This window comes from Achroia grisella, unplaced genomic scaffold, assembly GCF_030625045.1.
Source record: "Achroia grisella isolate CSIRO2021 unplaced genomic scaffold, CSIRO_AGI_Agris_v1 utg808, whole genome shotgun sequence".
Lineage (NCBI taxonomy): Eukaryota > Metazoa > Arthropoda > Insecta > Lepidoptera > Pyralidae > Achroia > Achroia grisella.
Window position 1 is genome coordinate 1,157,901 of NW_026713029.1, and position 21,112 is coordinate 1,179,012.

Genomic DNA, 21,112 nt, shown 5'->3' on the forward strand with positions numbered 1-21,112 from the left:
GTAAATATGGTGTAAAAAAATGTCGGTGCTTTTCAGACAGTATGACTTCAATCTATTGACTGACTGTCAAACTCATTTTTCAGTATCCCATTGCTTTCATTCATTCCAAAATCAAAATTTCATCTAGAATATTTCTCAGCAAGTGCTTTTAATATTTCGAATAACCTAACAAAATGGCTAGTGCCGCTGCTAAATTACCTTCTTTGATCAACTGTAAGGCATTTTAGTTTTATTAGCGTGATTAATTTGTTATGTAATTCGTGATTATTATCACAACTATTATGTCGATATTAAGATAATTTGCTATTTATATATCAATTACCATAAAATTGTCTCTTACCTACATCTTTAGTTCTCTAAAGATATCCACTGATCATTTAATTCGTAAATTTTTTACAGCCGCCATCGCCCAGGCTCGACCAAAATTCAATATTTTTTTGAAATATGCACGAGTTGAATTGGCCCCACCAAAAGCGAGCGAAATCCCGCAAATTAAGGCTGGTATTGCTAAACTGCTGTCAAGTGCTAAATCAGGTGCATGGAAACAGCAGACAATCAAACAGGCAACCTTGAACACACTAGTCGGCGCTGAGGTTCTGTTCTGGTTCTACGTCGGTGAATGCATTGGCAAACGTCACCTTATTGGCTACGATGTTTAAATTTTATTATAAGTTCAACTCTGTAGATATTATTTTCAGCGAAATAAATTATTAAATTGTTTTATGTATTTCTGTTTTAAATTTAACAATTTAGTTTAAGTTCATCAGATAGAACATTTAAATAATAATAAAGTACAGTAATTAATGTGTTTATTATATTACACAAATAACAATAACCCAACCTATAAATGGAGTTTGCATGTCTGTAAAATTATTAAACCTGAGTATAGGTATTACATTAAATTATGGAGTAATAAATAAAAAAAATCCTACATTATTAATTAATATAATATACATCTAAGCACCTATAATCTATATACAAAATTATTTATAATGGAGCACACTGCTCCATAAATTTATAAGGGTTGCCAGCACTTGTGAATTTTAGTTCTGTTTCAATTTCTGGAGGTCCCCGGAGCCACAGCCTATCTCTGTAGTAACTGGCACAGGATAGGAATTCTTTATCACTGTATCGCCCAACTTCAATTGGGACAAATGGGTCCAATAACTCAAAACCCTGAAAATATAAAAACAGGTTTAGAAATGTGAAGTGTAATACTCTTTACATTAAAAGTCATAAATATAAAGCATAAGAAGCAAAACAATAAAAACAGTATAGAAAAAACATTTTCTTATCTCTGATAATTAATAAGAGAAAGAAAAAATTTTGTAATCATAATTTCAGTTGTTCATAACACATTCCCAAAAAGAGATTGCAATAAGACATATTGAGTCACCTACATCCTGACATCTTCCAAAAATAATAAATTTATAATTACCTTTTTGTATAATAAGTATCTAGGAAGGTAACTTTCTTGATTATCATCAGGTAGTGCCAACTGATCTGCTGTCACAACGACAACTCCATTTGTCTGAAAATAATAAAAAAAAAAGATTATTTATTTAACCAAACACCTTCTCTCAGCAAACTTTCAGTATTGGGCATGTTTTTGCATTGGAGGTTTGGTTTTAGTTAATAAAAAATAATCACATTGACAAATATTTTTGTTTACATAATTTTATAATACATGTGCCCTCAAACACAATACAACTATTTTAATAACAGGTTAATAATATTGATCTGTTTTATATATTGAATTCAATACAAACCCAATCATTTTTCGTGAGTTCCAAAAACGATGTAGTGAGTGTTACTTCCTCTGGTTTCACTTTCTTCTTGGTTGGTGTGTGAAGTCGCGTTAGGGGGTAGAAGAAGCCATTGTAACCATCAATTGCAACAAAAGTTTTACATCTAAAACACAAAATGAAATATTGTATAACACATTATCTGTAAAATTATTTTACACTATAAATTATTATTTAATTAGGTATTTTTCAGAGAGGCCGAGGTTTTTGATAACAATAAGACCAATTCCTCCACCTATTACTAACAATTACTTCTCATACTGCAAGTTTTTTGATAGCTAAATTTACATTTTTAATTTAGCCAAATCAAACATATCACCATTACATCTTCATCCACTATTATTAAGAACTTTAGTGTGATGACAACTTTTCCATAATTGTCAATATTGTAATAACTTAATGTTTTCTACAGTATATTTTCATATAGTTACTAACTGTTTGTTATCAGAGAGTTGTTTAATTTCATATACAAGAGCGTCGAGCACGTCGCAGGCGTATTTCACGCGGTTGATGCCGTGTTCCACTAATTGTGACAGTGGGGCGCCAGCTTCCGTAGTTTCACGTTTGCTCCATACATAGCTTTTGGATATCTTCAACTGCAAATCATATACATAATTGAATTGTGTGTCAAATTAAGAAATATAAGGAACTCAAACTGTGTCAGGTATGAGCTGAAAACTACCATAGGTGTTAAAGAAATAAGATAGTATTAAGGATGTAACACACATATAGATGTTGATCGTTATAAGGGCAGAAGAAGACTGAAAAAGAGATGGATGGACTGTGATGATATGGTTAGGGAGTAAATAACGAGATGACGGAACAGGGATAAATGGAAATAATGGAATGGAAAACGATATTACGCCGACGCCAAATGCCCATTCATTTGGCGTCGGCGTAATATCGTTTAAGGAAGAAACAGATGGTGATGTATTAACCTAATATATGATCTATATGTGCACTAAAATACAAAAGTGATTAAGCAATCTGTGCAGTCTTTAAGCATGATTTATCAACAAATAGAGATACATATTTTTTCATAGACCTTAATTTGAATCTGACATCTTCCTGGTTACATCATTTTTCTAGTTAGTTGTCATGTATACTATTATTATAAAGAGGAAAGGTTTGTATTTTTGTATGTTTGTTTGTAATTAATAAATAAAAATATTTGAGTCTTATTTTTAATTCTATCATTTGTAGCAATCTATGATATCAACATAAGGGAATATACCTCTGTATTTTTTAGTAAAGCTTGATTTTGAGTCTTAAAATGTAAGAGCCACGCGGCGACATCTAGAGGAAGGTCCACAAATCCTTCGTGGGTTTGAGAGTTCGACATCTCCTTATGTCGCGTCACACGCCGCAGGAATTCTGATACTGTTTACAATAAATTATATATAATCATTACATTAAGAGTTGAAATACAGCAACATTGAGGTAGACTGTATAAACCTGTCTCACCTATCTCTGTTGCCAAACAACTTGCTTTGTAAGTTGTATGACTTCAGGTAAAATGCAACTTTCCATCAAGTGGGAAACACACTTGTTTATCATTCCAGTTTCATCATGTATATGTATGCTCATTGCCATTCTTGAGAACTAATACTAAGCGCCACATCTTAGCCTTCAGTCAAAATACAACTTACAAAGCAAGGATCCCTCACATAATGGAAAGTTGAAATTTACCTAAAGTTACCAGGTTGTTTGGCCAAATTTATTATTCCAATTACATAAAATACTAATTATATTTTATTGACTTTATGCATATTATTATATTGTAAAAATATTAAATTGCCTTACCCCAGGGTACATGTATAATTAAGTAGCCTTCTTCATGTGCATAATGCAGCAAATGTGCCATTGTTAATGATTTACCTGATCCTTTTTCCCCATCTGATCTATATTAAGAAATATTATAGTAGATATTATATTTATATTTATTATATTATAGTAATATTTCATTGTTAAATGAAGCACAGATATCCATATTATAATGATATAAATAATCAACAAATTAATTCATAATGTTGTATTACAAATCAGATTTAATACATGTATTGTTATTAATAATTTATTAAATTTTAGACAACAATACTAAATTTTGTAAGTAATAATTCCTTAACCTTTGTTAGAACACAAATGTGTGACAAGCCCCATATAGCCACCCCATGTGGGACTTGTCCCACATCTGTTAAGACAGCCCATATGCCTGTTCTACCCTCTACCTCTACATAATTATTTTATAATTATTATTAAATGTATATGTTATATTACTATATTATTTTATTTCTTCACATAATATATATTATCTCATTACTGTATCTATATAAACTAGAATATTCTAGTTGTTAGTACACTAATAAATATATAAAAAATATTACTGCTGTATTTAAAAATGTAAAAGGATACACATCACATATCTAATCACTGGCTTGTTAAAATCTGTAGCTTTAATACAATCAATTAAGTCAAGAGCTGGCTGGCGCACCATTATGGCTGTTTCTGTGAATGTCTTGGTTTGTTTGGAAAAACTCTTTGGTAAGCCTCCATGGGCAAATAATTGCTTGCACAGATCAGGCTTGATGGAGTAGAATAAACCAATCTGTTTCTCATTGTGCTGTGACTGTAAAATGTAAATAGAATTAAAAATAAATGAGGGCTTTGGCGCATGCTTCTATATTTAAAAAAATATAAATTAGCAAATTTATAAATTTTTTTTTTACTTGCTTACATGCTATACGAATAGGACATATAGTTAATGTAATAATAAATAGTTAGGAAGCCGTTCTGCGAGCGCGACGATTATAAAATAGACAGAATATCGGGAATTTAAAATAATATTATCAGGAACAGCCCGTATATATAATGTATATAAATTATATGCATTAATTATAGGTTATAGAGTATAATAAATTTCTATTGTTTTATTTACAATAAAATATTATTAATAATATTATAAACATATTTACAGGTGACGACTCTGTTGTTCTGAATGTTACTGTCTGCGAATATCGTCGGCACACGATTCTCCAGCTGCGTGATATCATATTATTTAGAATTAATTACTTAAGAATATTTCGAATCTATGTTATTTATAAAGAAAATTTTAAAATTCTGTTCATAACCTAAAATACTAAAATATAACCAAGATAAAATAAAATGTCAAAATGATATTGATAAATGACAGTGACAACTGAGCTGACAGACAAGTTTTTTAAGTATATTTATGACTTGGTTACAAGATACATGTTATACACGTTTTCAGGTTTTCAGCTACAATTGTTAACAGAACTGTGAGAATTTTTTGAAGCACTTGAGAGCAGAATTGCCTAAACAGTTTTTTTATATACTAATATGGTGACAAACAAGCAGACGACCCCTCTGAATGTAAATTGTTACTGTAGCTTATGCATGTCTGAAATACCACGGGTTACTTGTGCGTAGCCGACTCTAGAAGAGCGTAGATTGACTATATTCAACTCGGTTCACAACCATACTTTTCTGATTAAATAGTTTATTTTTCAATTAAAAATCCTTGTATGATATATAGATATAAAATAATTTTCTTCCACAACACATTTCGTTACAGTGGGTCCGGTGACCCTAATTTTATTATCTTTAACGGTTACCTTAGGTATACCTTAGCAACATTCCCCAGAGAATTTATAATGAATCATCCAATAGAAAACTTTTTATAATTATGATATATTGCTATCCCATATTTGTGGCCAAATCATTGAAGAAGTTTGAAGTCCCTGGGTGTAGAATATATATTCATTCAAGTAACTATCTTGAAGTCGTGCCTATTTTTTAAGCTAGTGACCATGTGGTCACTATCTACTGGTGTACAGGTCACTAATATGTATTACTGACCTGTACACCAGTAAGTAGTAATAGGGTGAATACAAAGTGAATCCAACTGTAGACATACCATAGTACAATAAAACATTATACAATATAACAGTTAGTAAACAATTTTTATTTGAGGTCCAAGTTTGCAAATAATTAATGAAATAATAATTAATAAAAAAAATGAATAACAATCATTGACATTATTTACTTATTATATTTTTGTAAAAGAACAATCATCGCTATACACCTTACATCTAATTTAGTCAATTATTTTATATCATTTCTTATTATCTTCACTATGATTTATTTTGTAGTCTTTTTTTCTTGAAAAGACTTGTTGGGCGATTCTCAATCTCTATTTTATTATCACACTGATTTGATTTTTCCACAACATCCTTAACAATTATAGTTTTATTAATAGGAATCTTATTAGATTCAGGTATGGACATGCCAATCACACTTTTTCCAGTGTCTCCTGTGTAGTCTATATTAGACTCATATTTGGATTTCTTCAGAATAGATGTGGTTTCATTAAAAAGATTTGGACAAGCATAATAGATATCACTAGGTTTTTTGAGACCATTATCAGGGTTGTATGGTTCTTTACATGGTTCAACTGTGCTATGTTTAAAAACAATATCTACAGTTTCACTATCATCTTCATCAGCAAAGGAGACACCTTTTCTAATTGATGTAGATGATTTTGCAATAGCATCATTATCCTCTTCACTTTCCAAAGCATTGGTCTCCAAAATATTATCTTCTAATCTGAAAGTTAAAGTTAATACATTAACTTATTTTACAACTGCTAAGAGAATTTGATTTTCATTGTTAGAATATTACCTGTTCATTTCATCTTCAAGGTCATCAAGTTCATCCATTTCATCTAATCTTGCAATTAAATCTTGCTCAGTTTTAGTCTCACTTCTTTCTTTATACTTGAGTTCTGTAAGCTTCTGTTCCAATTCATTTTGTTTATCTATTACTTGTTGTAATATATTCAATTTTGATGTTTGTTCTAGAACTGGTTTAGGATCATTCATTATTTTGTTACTTACAGTTTCATCTTTATTTTCTTTTAGTTCTGTTTTCTCTGTCAATGAAATATTTGATTCTTCAATTTCTCTTATAATTGTATTAGGTGAATCCTTATTGTATTTTCTATTATCCATATGTAACATTTCATTTTCCAATTCTTCTTGTAGTTCCAATTCTTCTAATCTGACCCATAGTTCTTCATCTGTTATGTCACTAGTAGTTTGCTTATGAGTTTGGTTTTGTTTTTTGTACTTTTTAACATTCTCCCTATGTTTTTCCCTCCACGCTTTGTCTTCCTCATCTGTATGTACCTCTATGATCTCTTGTCCTAAATGTTCAGTCATATTATTTTTAAATGATATTTGACTTTCAAGATATTCCTTTTCTTTTGTAAACATTTCCACTTTAGATTGAGCATCTAGAAGATAAATATTGATAATGAATTTCAAGATACAAATAAATAATTACAAATGTTATAAATATTTTTTATACATTTATTGTGATTATATTTGTAAAATGGAGTCTTAGACATTTGGGCTGTTATTGCACAAAGAGGTGAGGCCATTCTAAAAACCAGTTAAGTTCCACTAACCAGTGTGATTATATTATCTATAAATATTTCAAAATTGTTACAAATATCATACCAAATATAATAATCACAGATTGATAATGTTTACAATTGGAAACACTATGAAAAAAATTAAAATAAGTATATATTACAATACCTTCAATTCTATGTTGTCTTAATACCTCTGCTTGTTTCAAAGAACATTTAGTAAAGTAATCTGCTCCTAATGACACTGTGACTTCATTTGTATGTTTCAAGTGTCCCCTAAAAAGTATCTTGTTCCCAATGGGTACAAGAATTGGTACTGTTAACTTATCACTGTACACATTGAAGTCTAGTGACTTTAGCTTGTGTAAATAGTCATCCCAAAACTGTAAGTTCTTATCATTTTCATTTATATACTGAAAATAAATATAAGATATGGTTTCAAATGTTTTAATAAAGTACTATATGAACATTTTAAGTAGCAAAGTGAGACACAATTCCCAATTAGCATTTGTAATAATATTTGTTGTTTCTATGAAGTTTCCATAATCGTCATCATTTATAAACCAGTCTTTTGTTGAATTAGAGTATTATTAACAAATACTTATTGATTTTGACTTAACTAAATAAATAATAATATAAATAACAGTATTTTATTTACAATAATAAAAAAAAGTCGGTACTTTGTGGAAGAAATGAAAGCCATCAGAATTCACGTTTCCTTTTAATATTGACATCCTGAACGGTAAACAAACAGCACAAATATTTTATACGCACAAAAAAGTTTTTCACTTTGTATTCTAAGAACAATGACTATTTATACTGCTAAAACAAATTGATTTTGAATTTTGTTTATATTGTAGGTTAAATTCAAATATTTTGCGACGAATTCATTCGTTTGACAATCATTGACATAAAACAGCTGTTCAGTGTGACCCTATAAAAATAAGGTACTTTAGTGACAAATCAGAAGTCACCAAGTTGTTTTAAAAATATATCAACAATGTCAACTTCATTTTGTCAAGTCTAGATATTTATGAAATCAATATGAAACACATAATCAATCAATATGGTATAGAATTAATAAAAGCGGTTCTTTAAATACGTTCTAAATATGGCATTTTAAGTTGACTTAAGTAATTTATCTGTTTGTCAATTATATTCGTCTTCTGCAGACGAATATAATTGACATACAGACACTCTATACCCACTTCTAAAATTCATCATAGTAATTGTGACTTTTAATTTTTAGCTGGTAATATACAAGAAAAGTTAAAATCGGACTGAAACAGAGTAATACATATACTATAACCTCATATAAGTGTATTATGCAGTTGATGCATCATACATTTTTAGCGACTTGGAATTTAGATCTGTTGATATATGGTAACACTGAATTTTGACAACACAACACTATTTCAAAATAATCCATATAAAATTTTCATATTGATTTGGTATGAGATTCTGATTCGCATTTAAATTATTAAATCTCCGTCAAATAATTATAATTATGGCGGAGAATAAATCAATATTACACGAATTATATGTGTTTTCAGAATGGAAACCAGAACCAGAATATATTGTGAGTATATAGTTTTTATTAGTTTTAATTTTCATTTAATTCTTCATAATTCAATACTATCACACTTATCGCAGTTTTTATATTTAACTTATACCCTTTGTATTGTTTAGGTTTATAGTTAATTGGATTATGTTTTTTTTATTGTCTTAAGTATATAAATCTCCTATTAGAGTAAACAAATAATAAAAACATATATTTTGAGTCCATACTGAAGTGTAATATATCTATAAAGACTTTGTAATATGACATAAATAATAAGATAGCAAAGAAAAGTAAGTCCCATACTAAATAAAAAAAACAAAATATGTAATATTATTTTTTTAATAATGTTTCACCAACACACCAGCATTAACATCTTGTTTTGAATATTTGAGACAAATTATTTCCACATCTCAGTCTATATCGGTACACAATCTCATATTATTATTATTATTAATAATAATAATGGTAATTCTTACTAATAACATAAGTTTTTATTCTGTTTACCATTTCACAACTAAACATTTTTTTTTATATCTGCAATCAGTAAGTCTACTATAATTGGATTGGTTGGTTGGACAATGCAAGTATGCAGTCCACTAAGTGCACAACTTTTTATTTAAATGATGCCTCCGGTGTTCTGTTAAGAAATCAAGACCTTGAGCACACTTTATCTTGTATTTGTGTCCTTTTCAGGCATTTTGGGGGGTTGTTAATGAGTAAATTCTGGTCTAGCTGATTAGGGTGGACACTCAGCCGAGTCTTATAAATATTATATATTTAATCTCAAATAATAATATGGAAGGGTTGAAATAGGGAATGAAACTTTGTGCAGTTGAAGTCATGAACTGGTAGTAAGTTGTTTTGAATATAATGTAGTAAGATATTCTTTATTTTTATTCCAGCAAAAACCTGACAGTATATTACCAGAGAACATATCTGCATTATGGCGATGGTTGAAGTTTTTTGGTCCAAAGAAGAGCCTGATTGATAGCATAACAGTGTAAGTAATTTGTACATTGCCTTTATACTTCATCAGAATAGAGTAAGGGCTTCATATATATATATATATATATATAATTTCTTGTTCTACATAAATTTTTTTTTTTATTAAGTGAAACTTTATCTGGTATAACAAATTTAATAATAGTCAAATTATATCATAATTATGTTTTATTTATTATAATCTTAATTTCTGGTATTGTTAAAGAATAAATGTATGTGTCTATAGGATGTATATTATTACATATTCGGATTTCTCATTATCCAACCAAACCTTATTTATATCCCAATATTTTCATTATTTCATCCCAAAATTATATCATACATATGTAGCAAATATTATTTTTTTCAAATTAAATATTTATACATAGGCACAAGGAGAAACAACAGAAATGGCATTTTGCTCTAGGAGATGAAGGAAAAGTTATAGCTGTCCTAACTGATAACATACTGGAAATCAGAACAAAGAGATCAGATTATGCTACTATAGCAGCTAGGACTACAGGTATAGTATTGCTTTTGCTTTTTATACAAGTATCATAAAAAAAATTGATAATTCCAAAAGTCCTAGCTAACATTATAAATCTATACATAGATATATATATAAATAAAATTGGAGTGTGTTTGTAATCTGCAATAACCGTTTTTTACTACATGCACATAACAAAAAAAATTTTTGTCTGTCTGTCTGTCTCTCTGTTTGTTCCAGCTAATCTCTGAAATGGCTGGACCTATTTTGATGGGACTTTTTATTGACAGGTAGTTGATGTAATAAGGAGTAACTTAGGCTACTTTTATTTTAGAAAAATAAAGTTAAATTCCACACGGAAGAAGTCGCGGGAACAGCTAGTGCATAAATAAAACTGAATGATTCTTAAGTTCTGTTAGAACTTGTTAGAACTATAAATTGTGAGAATGAGTGTGTCATGCCATGTCATAAATGGGTGAAAGTGTGTACGGGTGGAATATGTGATTTCTCAAGTACAGAATATGAAACTAATTGTAATCACTGCATACTTGAAAATTAGATTATTTTATTTTACTTTTTTGAGTGATTCTCTAATAATTGCAGTGAGTCGTGATGCATATCCCCAGTGGCGTAAATTAGTGTGGAGCCCCGACTGCTCCTTCTTGGTTCTAGCCTATGGCAATGGAGTTGTTAGCTTCTTTGACCTTACAGCCTCTAATCTCTTCAATATACCAATCGTAAGTATATTCATAGAATAATTATTTGTTTACCCTTAAGGTGTTAACAATTAATGGTACTGTTATTAGAGTTTGATCAAGATTGTTGATCTTTGATCTAGATCAAGTTGTCATACATACTTTTTACACTGGCATCATATACAAATAGCTAGCCAAACAAATAAATGACATCTGTGCCTGGTGCACAGATGTCATTTAGTTTGGTTCACTCATTTCTTTAGATTTCATAAGAGATCATTATATCATCATACGAGCTACATTATAAAGGACCATTCAACTATGATAACTAGAATATTACTAATTTTAATTTATTATTCATTAGGACTGTTCGAGGCCAGGTGGATTGGAGTGCACAGACAATACACATGCTGTTGCTGACATAATATTCATGCCACTTCGAGTCAAAGACAACAAGTGGTCAGTATGGAATATTTAATTCAATGATATGAATAATCTAAAAGTATTATACACAAGTTGAATATATGATACAAAAAATTAAAGAATATGAAGTTTTGAATATTTTTTGTTTTCTGAATTAAATAATGAAATATTTCTGTTTTATGTAGATAGCTTCAGTGGTCTTGCTGTTTAGCACATTGCTTTACTTCTGATGGACGCGGGTTCGATACCTCGCAAGGTGCAAAAATTTGTATACATGAGTATGATTGTTTGTATCAGTCTGTTTTCTATGTACATTATGTATGTATGTACAAAAACAAATATAAGTATTTATATCAGTTGTATTATTTATGTAAGGATGTACTCATTTTTAAAACTTTTTAAATTGTGGATGTACTCATTTTTAAAACTTTTTAAATTGTGTACTTTTGCAACCTTTATGCAAGTTTAGGACTTTAAGTTTCTTTGCATAATAGTCGTGGCATAATCTTTGTCTGGTAGGAACTGGGAGGTGTTGGTGGTGACGTACGACGGCCGGTTGCGCGGGTACGTGGTGTCTCAGACGGAGGGATGCAAACTCCACCACACGTTCCGGTTCGCGGGCGGCGTCAGCGCCGTGCTGTATGCCGCGCCACACTCCACGCTCTACGTGGCCGGCCTGCCGCGATCTGGTGCGAAGGTTAGCACCACACACTCCAGTTTCCCACATTCCACCATTATCCATATTCTACTTCAAATATTAAGTTCTATTTGTTAACAATTCGTATATGTAAATGATATTTTTGAAATATTATGACCGGTCTTCTTTTAACCCTTTTAGTGCCAAGGAACGCCGTCGCTCTGCTTTCACTAGTAAAAAAATATGTATGGCAATGAAACGGTTAAAGTGTAGTGTAAAATAATATAGATACATTTTTAAACTGGATTTTCAAAGAAAAATAAAATAGTCCCTCTATTCTGATTTTATTTTACAAGAATAGGATAAGAATTTAATATTGACTAATTTAAGTGTTATTTATATTCCATTGTTTTCTTCGGTAATTATGATCGTTCTTCATAATTACCTAATATCTATGATACAACAAATATACAAACATATTTTGTATTTTTGGAATGACAAGTAAATAAATCATGATCCTGACGGAAATTGATTAATTCTGATTAAAATTCAAAGCACGGAATTCTGTATTTTGTGTGTAATTGCTAAGGCCAAAACCGAATTTTAATCCTCCTTTTTATAATCTGATTGTAGGATCCAGCATCACCTCTTACGGCCGGTATAACTGCTTGGCGAATATTAAATGACGATCCGTTTTACAAGTTATCTGTAGTATCGGATGAACTTGAAGCTCAACTGGCTAATGAAAGATTTCAGCTTTATATACCGTTTGTGTCTACGAAGAATTTGGTACGTATAAAATTATAACTGTGTAAAAATAGCTACATTCTGAAAATATATGTTTTTTAGTACTACTATAATTGTGTACTGTACTGGATATACATTTTATATATTTTCTAAGAAATATGTCATTAATAATTTTTAATAAAATTATGTCTCAATTTTGTTGCTCAATACTGTTGCCACCTAAAATTATTAAATCGTTGAATTTACTTTATAATTTAGTTACAATATCTTGTCAAATCAATAGCGATTACATGCAGACTATCAATGGTAATAGATAGATAGATAGAATTTTTATTCGTATTAAAATATTATACATATATATAATACAAAAGAAAAAAAAAAACTGACCAAGTAATAGTACTACTAATATCCAACCAATCGTTTACCAAGGCGCGGTTTTCCCATATGACTACTAGGAGTTGGTGGTACAAATGGCGTTGTCCTCGGATGCGTCGAAGCTGGTGTGCGTGCAGTGGTCGGGCGCGGTGTCGGTGTGGCGCCTGCCGCTGCTGGTCCGGCTGCACCACCACCCGCTGGTGACGCAGCCGCACCACGCGCTGCCCAGCCCGCTGCCCGCCACCACCGCCACAGCTACCACGGTTGCCACCACCACCACCGCCGCACCCTCGCCCCCCGCCGACCTCAGCTGGTGGTCTGATAATGTACGCACGCATATTTAACTTTTTTTTAATTTGTTCTTCGCTGTGTTTATACGTGCATAATACATAATTTCCGACACATGCAATTTCACCTTATAATGCATTTCACCTCATTACATTTCTTTTTAGCAATAAATTCAGTGTTTGAGTAGCATTCAACCAACCCGGTTATATTTAGCAAAAACCCTCATCAATCCATCAATCCATCAATCAATCAATATATCAAGTAATATCGGTATCACAAAACTATGGGCTTGAACCCCCACAGTGTTCATAAAATATATTCCCATATTTGAATTTAAAAATGAATCTTTATTATTGTAAACATGTACAACTTTATTTGAAAAAAATATGAACTGAGTTTCTTGTCTGTTCTCAGTTGGAAAGCACTCCGAACTGATGGTAGATTTGACATAACATAAGAGTCTGTAATAATAGGTTTATTACAAACTCTTCTGTTATGTCAAAAAATATTTTTAATTTTAATTTGAATATGACAGCAGTGTTATGATATAAAATTTGTAGCAAATTGCACCCGAAACTAGTTCGGAGATCTGTATCTTAGGAATCCAGGTCTCTATGTCAGATGCTTTGTGATGTCTAAATAAACTAAACAGCAAATATACCTAATAACACAGAGAATATAAGGTTCGATCTCGAAAGTTGTCAGTAAGAGATTGCTTTTAATGCCTTTTTGGTTAGCAAATTTATGTAAAGTTTTCTTTTTAAATATTTTTGTGTGCACAATAAAAAGTTATATTAATATTAATCTTTCTTTATTAATTTTATTTTATTTCTAATCTATCTTTATTTCGTGTTTTTTTAGGAAATCATAGTATCCAGATTCAGTGGTGCTGTGACCGTTTGTAACATTGAAGATATGGTGAATATATTGGGAAAGAAGCCCGAGTTCTTCCAAGGATCTCCGCGGGTCTGTCACACTTAATAACAAAAGTAGTTCTTTTCTAATTCATAAGATTGTTAATATAATCTTATGTTTGATACCTAATTGAATTATCCCGAAATGAAATTATTTGCATGATACCACTGTTTAGCAATGACAGGGCGTTTTGATTAGTTTTTGTTATATTATTGACGGCCTCGGTGATCTAGCGGTTTAGCGCACTGTTTTACTTCTGTTGGTCGCAAATTCGAATACTCGATTTGATACTCATGACTACAAATGTTTGTACCGTGAGAGAAATTGAATCCGCAACCATCGGAAATAAAGCGGTGTGCTAACCGCTAGGCCATCAAGACCATTAGTAATATTTTTAATATCTATGTTATTTGTACTATCAGGTGACATGCGCTTACGACGGCACGTTTATGGTGCTTGAGTGTGAGTCCAACGTACTGCCCGCTAAGAAGTCCCGGAGCGATGAAAGCGTGAGTATCATAGAATATATAATACTAGTTACCCCGAAACGTTGTGTTGCCGTATAAATTAAAATCGCCATTAAAAACAATTGTTGATGGTAGAATGGTGAATAGGGTTGTATTATATGTTTGCTACCATTGTACTGTAAAAAAACTTTTATTGCGTTAAACTGGCATAGTAGTTATTTATATCATCGTCTGCTTCTTTCGAGATAAAAAATAGTCTGTGTCTGTGAACATATTCCATTTATCCGACGCTGAGCCGTTTAGTCGTGACTAACCGACAGACAGACATACCCTTGTATTATATATGATTGATAATCAGATGGAGGTGGTGAAACTGGAGTCAGACTCAGAGGATTCTATGATGGAGACGGTGCGCGAGCTGATCAAATCGGTGCTGTTCGCGATCACGGACATCGAGACGTTCCAGCCGCGGCCGCGCCGCATCACCGTCGTCTCCAGGATATACAGGCTGCTCGGTGTCAAGAGCACCACGCCCAGTGAACTGTTCTCCAGGAAGGTATGCATTGTTGTAGAAGAAGACATCTCTCCTCTCCTTCTCTCGTCCTCTCCTCCTCTCTCCTCTTGTCAAGTGTTGGGGGCGGCAAATTCGAACTTAGCAGGTGAATACATAACTCATCTTAACGCACCTTTGACAACTTGACCACTGAGACGTCAAGTAAATTATTTTTCGCAGAGCCCATACTTTTTCAAACTATGATGGTCTATTAACATAAAACAATATAAATTAACTACTAATTCGACATATTGCATGTTGATTGGCTATATTGTATTGTAAAATGTTAAGCGAAGGAGGAGGGAGCGGGGAGTGTTAGGGAGGTAATTTTTAAGTTTTTAGCCCCTCCTCGAAAAAGATCCGGAGCTGTCCTCTTTATACTGAACTGACAATAGCTGCCCTTACACGCACGGTTTCACGCGCAAATGTACCTAACATTTTATTATAACGAATAACTCGCCAAATTACAGAGCAGTTTGTTGGCAATAATATTATAATATTTCGGCATAAAAATTTTAGAAAGATTATGGTAGGGCATGATACTAAAAAGGTTGGTTGAGATGCTATGTAATTTATATTGATTTTTTTTTTGTATTTAGTGTAATAAAGTGTAAAAAGTACTAAAAAAATGGTAATAGTTATGATTAACTTTGACAGATTGAAAGTGGCAACTATAATGACGCGTTAGCACTGGCGGAAACCTTCAACTTGGACAGCGACCTCGTGTACCAACAACAGTGGAGGAAGAACCCCGTCTCCACAGAAGCCATCGAGAAGTATTTGGTAAGTGCAAGATTAATATTGTTTCATTACTAACGACAATTTATTTCACAAGTTTTCTAAGTTGTTAACGAATATGTATGAGTTCAATAAAAATTATATTATTTAAAAAAAACTGGTTCTCTTAATATTTTATTAGACTCAATAGTTCTGGGTCCGGATGTATTTCTGCTTCCATCAAATATGTAAAAAGTAAACTTAATAAAATCTAACATTTAATAAGACAATTTTGTATAATGGTAACAATTCATAATAATATATAAAATGATATAAACTATTGTTTTCAGAGTAAAGTGTCAAAGAAGATATGGGCTGTGCACCAGTGTGTAGACAGGCTTCCGGAGACCCTCCCGGCTGCTAAAGAACTGCTAGAATTCGGCATCAAGCTGACTGATGAAAAAATTATAAATGGTATAGTTTCTGTAGATTTTTTTGTGCAATCTCTTTCTTCTGTAGCCTGTATTGTTACAAGGAAAGTAAACTCGGGAAGGACTGCATCCATTTGAGAAATTATTTCATTGATTAAAAGGTTCATACATCATTTTATAGTGATAAACAGGGGCGGATCTACCTAAGGGCTTTTTGGGCTGCAGCCCAGGGCCCGAGGATATAAAGGGCCTCACATCCCCATTGAAACGACATTTAGAATATTTAAAAATGTCTAGAATGTTAAAAAAACCTATCATAACGTTGGCAACCCTGAGATCAATCAACCCATGCATGAACGTGTTTATCGAAAGGCATGGGGAATTTCTGGTTGCTTGGTTTTGGTCCGAGTATTTTTTTAGTTGAGTAATATAATTAGGTAAACCCCTATGTACATTTAGCCCAGAGCCCCACAAATTCACGATCCGCCCTTGGTGATAAATAGTATTTTTAACTATATATGTAATATACTCTTCTTGAAAAATGTTGTTGTCCTCAAGAGCATGCAGTTCATACTAAAAGTGTTTTATTAATGTACTGTGTGATTATTTCTATTTCTATATAAAGCTAAGTTATTGTTGTTAGTCATATGTAATCACACATTTCAACTTAAAAATGTAAATTTATAATAGTTATTTAAAAGAGAAACACGCAAGTTTCTAACCATTCTTGTGATAAGACAGCTTTTTGAATGTGCGGTAGCGAAACAAGCATGACTATTCAAAAGTACTTAATTTGTATAAAGAATTTTCTATGCTGTTCTATTCTAATTATTATTATTATTGAAATAGAGATAAATAAAGAACGAGATGAGAACAAACTGAAGACTCCCGATGAGATAACACTTGAGGATCTGAATGCGTACACGAGCGAACTGCTTCGGTGCCGGCACGTGATGCTGTTCTACAACGAGAGGCTACGGCTCTATGAGGTACCTTGACTATCACACTATTTTACTTTACATAGTATATGTCTATTTATATTATACTATGATGGAAGATAGGTACAATTAATTAGTAAACTAAACATGTATAAATACAACAAGGTGGTAAACTGGTTAGGAAGTAGTATAGTTTTAATAGGAAAACCCTTTGAAGTTACTGATAGTATGTAGTAACGATTTACAGCATTTTAAATATCAAAAGGAATACCTATAAACCTAATTTATGCTTAGAACTGCTATGTCACATGTTATTTTTCAGAAATTAATTTTTTTTTTGTATAAAGTTTGGTCTATACTGGGTCTACTACCTCGACTTAAATCTCAAAGACGTGAGTTCGAATTTAGTTGGCACAAGAAAGTTTATCTATTAATTAAATTTAAGAATACGGAAACACTGATAACTTAGCGGCGATAAACAAACTGACATTATATAGATATAAATGGAAGAACAAACACGGACAAGTTTCTTGCTCACCTTTCTTGCGATTAGTCTGCATTCCGAATTAGTAGTAGAATAAAAAAATTGAGCTTATAATTTTCAAAGTAATTTGAATAAAATTTATTTCTATATATAAACACCATAAACAAAGAATATACAGAATTAGTTCATTACAACTTCAAACTACTACAGAAAAATATTGTTATAGGCAATACTGAAGTGTGAGAAGTCTGTATATGTGAAAGATGAATACGACCGCCTGCGCAGCAACAGCATTGTCCATAGCTCTATGGAGATCGCTAAAGAAGGCCGCATAGAAGCCCTCACTTGTCTATGGCCGAATATCAAGACCGTTGCGATGCAGTTGGCAGTACTTGAAAAGTTGCCAGAGACAATTAATCCAGTGGACTATCAGCATCTCTTGCCGACCAAGCATCCGCTACAGTGGTTCGAAAGGAAGCCGCCTGTGAAAATTAAACCTTCAAAATACGATAACGATTGGTGCAGGAAAGAAATTTTCAGGTAGGATAGTCGATATACACCATTTTATAACTCATCAAATCTCAGTAATTTAACTTCTATTGCCTTTGTTTCTTATATATAATATAATATAAGTAAAATCTAGATTGTTTAAGACCGTATTTTTGTAATCATGTACGAGCTCACTTCATTTCATCAAAAGAATAAGAGCTTAGTTTTCTTGTTCTTTTTTCGTGTTCTTAACTAGAAAGCACAAACTAACGGTAGGTTTGACATATCATAAGAGTCTGTAACAGATCTACATCTATAAAGATATTTTAATTTATGGTGTTTTATATACCATAAATTAAAATATCTATATATATTATTTGCAACTCATTATTAAATAGATCGATATGGAGTTCGAACTGGTCAGAAGATACCACACCCGAAACGGAAACGGCCGAAGCGACGAACGAAGACCTGGCAGCGTGGTACGACAGGCGTGCGAGAGAGATAGAAAGTCGTAGTGGGATGGTGTCGCACGCGCTGCACCTGGCTACCCTGGCTTCTGTGGGTGGTGGAGTAGAAGGCCTTGATGACCTCATGTTCAACCTCCTAACCCTTGACACCCTCATTTATGACATCAATGTCGAGGACGTGACGTTGTATCAGCTCGAGAAGATGTCTATTTTGGAAACTTGTCGTGTGCTAATGGAAATGGTGAGTAGTAACTTACTAAAGTTTGAAACATAATCGAGGATTGTCCATAGAGTCAAAGCAATTTGAATCTTAGTTTGTTGTTAATAGTAAAAAAATAATATAGTGTAAAATTATCAGTTTATAATTCAGTCTTGTTTATATAATGAAGCCTTCTGCTAAAAGTACATATTTTTAATTATATTAATAGCTTTTATGCGTCTCAAATATGTCATATTCAGTTTATATGGTAATAAAAGTCATCCATTACAGACAGACAGTACAATCATTCCACTTAAAAATGTTTATCCCATGTATAGCAGCAGCATAAATAGCAGTAATAGAGAGTTTATAATTACCTTTACACATTTATAACTGTTAGACCTATAATGACAATCACTGGCAATTTTTATATTCGTTTATCCATATTTAAAATAAGAGAGTTCTTTTTATACATTTTGTTTTATAATTACTTCTGTCCCTGCAGTATAGCAGAGCTGCTATAGTAAACGTCTATAGAAGCATCTATATTATTTTCATTCATTATTACTATAACTAGCTTTACATGTACGCTCTTTCACGCGCGAATCGATTGGTTTGAAGCGTGGAAACCATCTAAATAGATCAAAGAAAACGAGATAGATCTCGCGCGCTCCCATCTCGCATATTCCCTCGTCCTACAACTGTGCCTGTTTTATTTTTTATGCAGACGCAGACTTGTTGATATATAGTTTATAAATTTTAATCGTGTTTTTGGAAAATAAAATCTGTGGAATATTATAAGAGAGTGAATTTTGAAAGAAAGATATAACATGACGCGTATGTTAAGCGCAAAAGACTAACACTAAATCGCATGCGCTTCAGACTGCCCGTGAAAGCACGTGTCGTGTAAAAGCAGATAATAAATTTATTATTGTACAATTGTTACAGTCGACGGCTTCGACATTTGTGTCGGACCTAAAGTCGTTTGTGATTCCGTTCCTGAAGCGCTACGAGAAACTGTCGAAGAGGGCCGATGCGTGCATCAACGGCCTCACCGAGTACCTTGAGAGCATGAGTAGTGATGATCTCTCCTGCATACTGCTGGTAATTTACAATTTCTATATACTGGTAATTTTTATAGGACATTTTAAGATGTATATCTGTTCTAGACGTTATGAGTTTACCAGAGGTAGACTGTATAAAGTAGTGCACCTCAGCTGCAGATTTAAGGTTATGAAATAACAGGATAAGAAGCAGATCTTAGTCCTCTGGAATATCAACGCATGAGGGGTATCACATGTGTGACATGATTATGTACCGCTCCCATAACCTGTGCCATCAGCTTGTTTTCCATTCGTATTACATAATAAAAACGTTATACTTCCTGTGTGCATTGTTATGCAGTAATTTGGAATTTACTATAAACTTGAGACCCGTCTCGGCTTGCAAGGATGCATTACAAATGTCTGAATCTCTCTGCTTGTTCTATATTATAACGCATGTATTATACTAATAGTACTACCTCTTAAATTACTCATGTCTATTGCCGAAGACTGCATTAAAATCTGTTGCGTAATGTAAAAGATATAAGCGAGCTGACAGCGGCGGAGCCTTTGTTTTTTACTATGTAAAGACGCAAAGAGTTTGGTTCATTTTTGGCCGTAGGTGCTGCAGTCTCCAAATGAGTTCGAGCTGGACGTGCGCACGCACCTCGAGCTCGCGGAGCGCTGCCTGCTAGCTTACAACGGCACTCAGGACCTCGACAAGGCCTGTGACCTGCTCGATACCATACTAAAAGAAAGGTAAACTATATCACCATGCTTTGCTATAGTGTCATGATTTTCTGAAAGATGATAGAGGGCGCCATTGAGTTATGCCCTGGAGATAGCAGCGTTATGTTTTCTACACAATTTTTCTAGAATTAATACGGTGTCAGTTGTTAGTCTATGGCGCCCCACGCTACAGCATAGATAGGTAGTGCGGCAATAGTAACTAATGGGG

At 32.5% G+C, this 21,112-nt stretch overlaps 4 protein-coding genes across 4 annotated transcripts in view; 2 read left to right on the forward strand and 2 right to left on the reverse strand.

Annotated features, from left to right (window-relative positions):
• Nucleotides 1-49: 49 nt before the first annotated feature.
• Nucleotides 50-719, forward strand: LOC131851808 (ATP synthase subunit g, mitochondrial). The gene is made up of 2 exons (XM_059202368.1): nucleotides 50-213; nucleotides 400-719. Exons 1-2 carry the CDS (start codon nucleotides 174-176, stop codon nucleotides 657-659), a joined length of 300 nt encoding a protein of 99 aa, XP_059058351.1. The 5' UTR covers nucleotides 50-173; the 3' UTR covers nucleotides 660-719.
• Nucleotides 720-869: 150 nt separating this feature from the next.
• Nucleotides 870-4,944, reverse strand: LOC131851807 (small ribosomal subunit protein mS29). Its single transcript, XM_059202367.1, has 8 exons — nucleotides 4,778-4,944; nucleotides 4,218-4,431; nucleotides 3,609-3,701; nucleotides 3,040-3,185; nucleotides 2,241-2,401; nucleotides 1,770-1,911; nucleotides 1,439-1,531; nucleotides 870-1,176 (listed from the first exon to the last, which is right to left on the reverse strand). Exons 1-8 carry the CDS (start codon nucleotides 4,853-4,855, stop codon nucleotides 988-990), a joined length of 1,116 nt encoding a protein of 371 aa, XP_059058350.1. The 5' UTR covers nucleotides 4,856-4,944; the 3' UTR covers nucleotides 870-987.
• Nucleotides 4,945-5,801: 857 nt separating this feature from the next.
• Nucleotides 5,802-8,234, reverse strand: LOC131851849 (unconventional prefoldin RPB5 interactor 1). Its single transcript, XM_059202413.1, has 4 exons — nucleotides 7,935-8,234; nucleotides 7,424-7,667; nucleotides 6,504-7,116; nucleotides 5,802-6,428 (listed from the first exon to the last, which is right to left on the reverse strand). Exons 1-4 carry the CDS (start codon nucleotides 7,986-7,988, stop codon nucleotides 5,957-5,959), a joined length of 1,383 nt encoding a protein of 460 aa, XP_059058396.1. The 5' UTR covers nucleotides 7,989-8,234; the 3' UTR covers nucleotides 5,802-5,956.
• A 434-nt stretch (nucleotides 8,235-8,668) lies between these two features.
• Nucleotides 8,669-21,112, forward strand: part of LOC131851819 (NBAS subunit of NRZ tethering complex-like) — a 30,702-nt gene continuing 18,258 nt past the window's right edge. Inside the window, exons 1-18 of the mRNA XM_059202383.1 lie at nucleotides 8,669-8,833; nucleotides 9,718-9,815; nucleotides 10,186-10,319; nucleotides 10,887-11,020; nucleotides 11,343-11,437; nucleotides 11,921-12,098; nucleotides 12,672-12,827; nucleotides 13,241-13,486; nucleotides 14,310-14,414; nucleotides 14,786-14,872; nucleotides 15,189-15,386; nucleotides 16,041-16,166; nucleotides 16,451-16,574; nucleotides 17,381-17,520; nucleotides 18,180-18,493; nucleotides 18,841-19,153; nucleotides 20,060-20,215; nucleotides 20,777-20,913. Coding sequence (XP_059058366.1) covers nucleotides 8,762-8,833; nucleotides 9,718-9,815; nucleotides 10,186-10,319; nucleotides 10,887-11,020; nucleotides 11,343-11,437; nucleotides 11,921-12,098; nucleotides 12,672-12,827; nucleotides 13,241-13,486; nucleotides 14,310-14,414; nucleotides 14,786-14,872; nucleotides 15,189-15,386; nucleotides 16,041-16,166; nucleotides 16,451-16,574; nucleotides 17,381-17,520; nucleotides 18,180-18,493; nucleotides 18,841-19,153; nucleotides 20,060-20,215; nucleotides 20,777-20,913 — 2,813 coding nt within the window. The 5' untranslated portion in view covers nucleotides 8,669-8,761. The remainder of the gene's footprint in view (nucleotides 8,834-9,717; nucleotides 9,816-10,185; nucleotides 10,320-10,886; nucleotides 11,021-11,342; nucleotides 11,438-11,920; nucleotides 12,099-12,671; nucleotides 12,828-13,240; nucleotides 13,487-14,309; nucleotides 14,415-14,785; nucleotides 14,873-15,188; nucleotides 15,387-16,040; nucleotides 16,167-16,450; nucleotides 16,575-17,380; nucleotides 17,521-18,179; nucleotides 18,494-18,840; nucleotides 19,154-20,059; nucleotides 20,216-20,776; nucleotides 20,914-21,112) is intronic.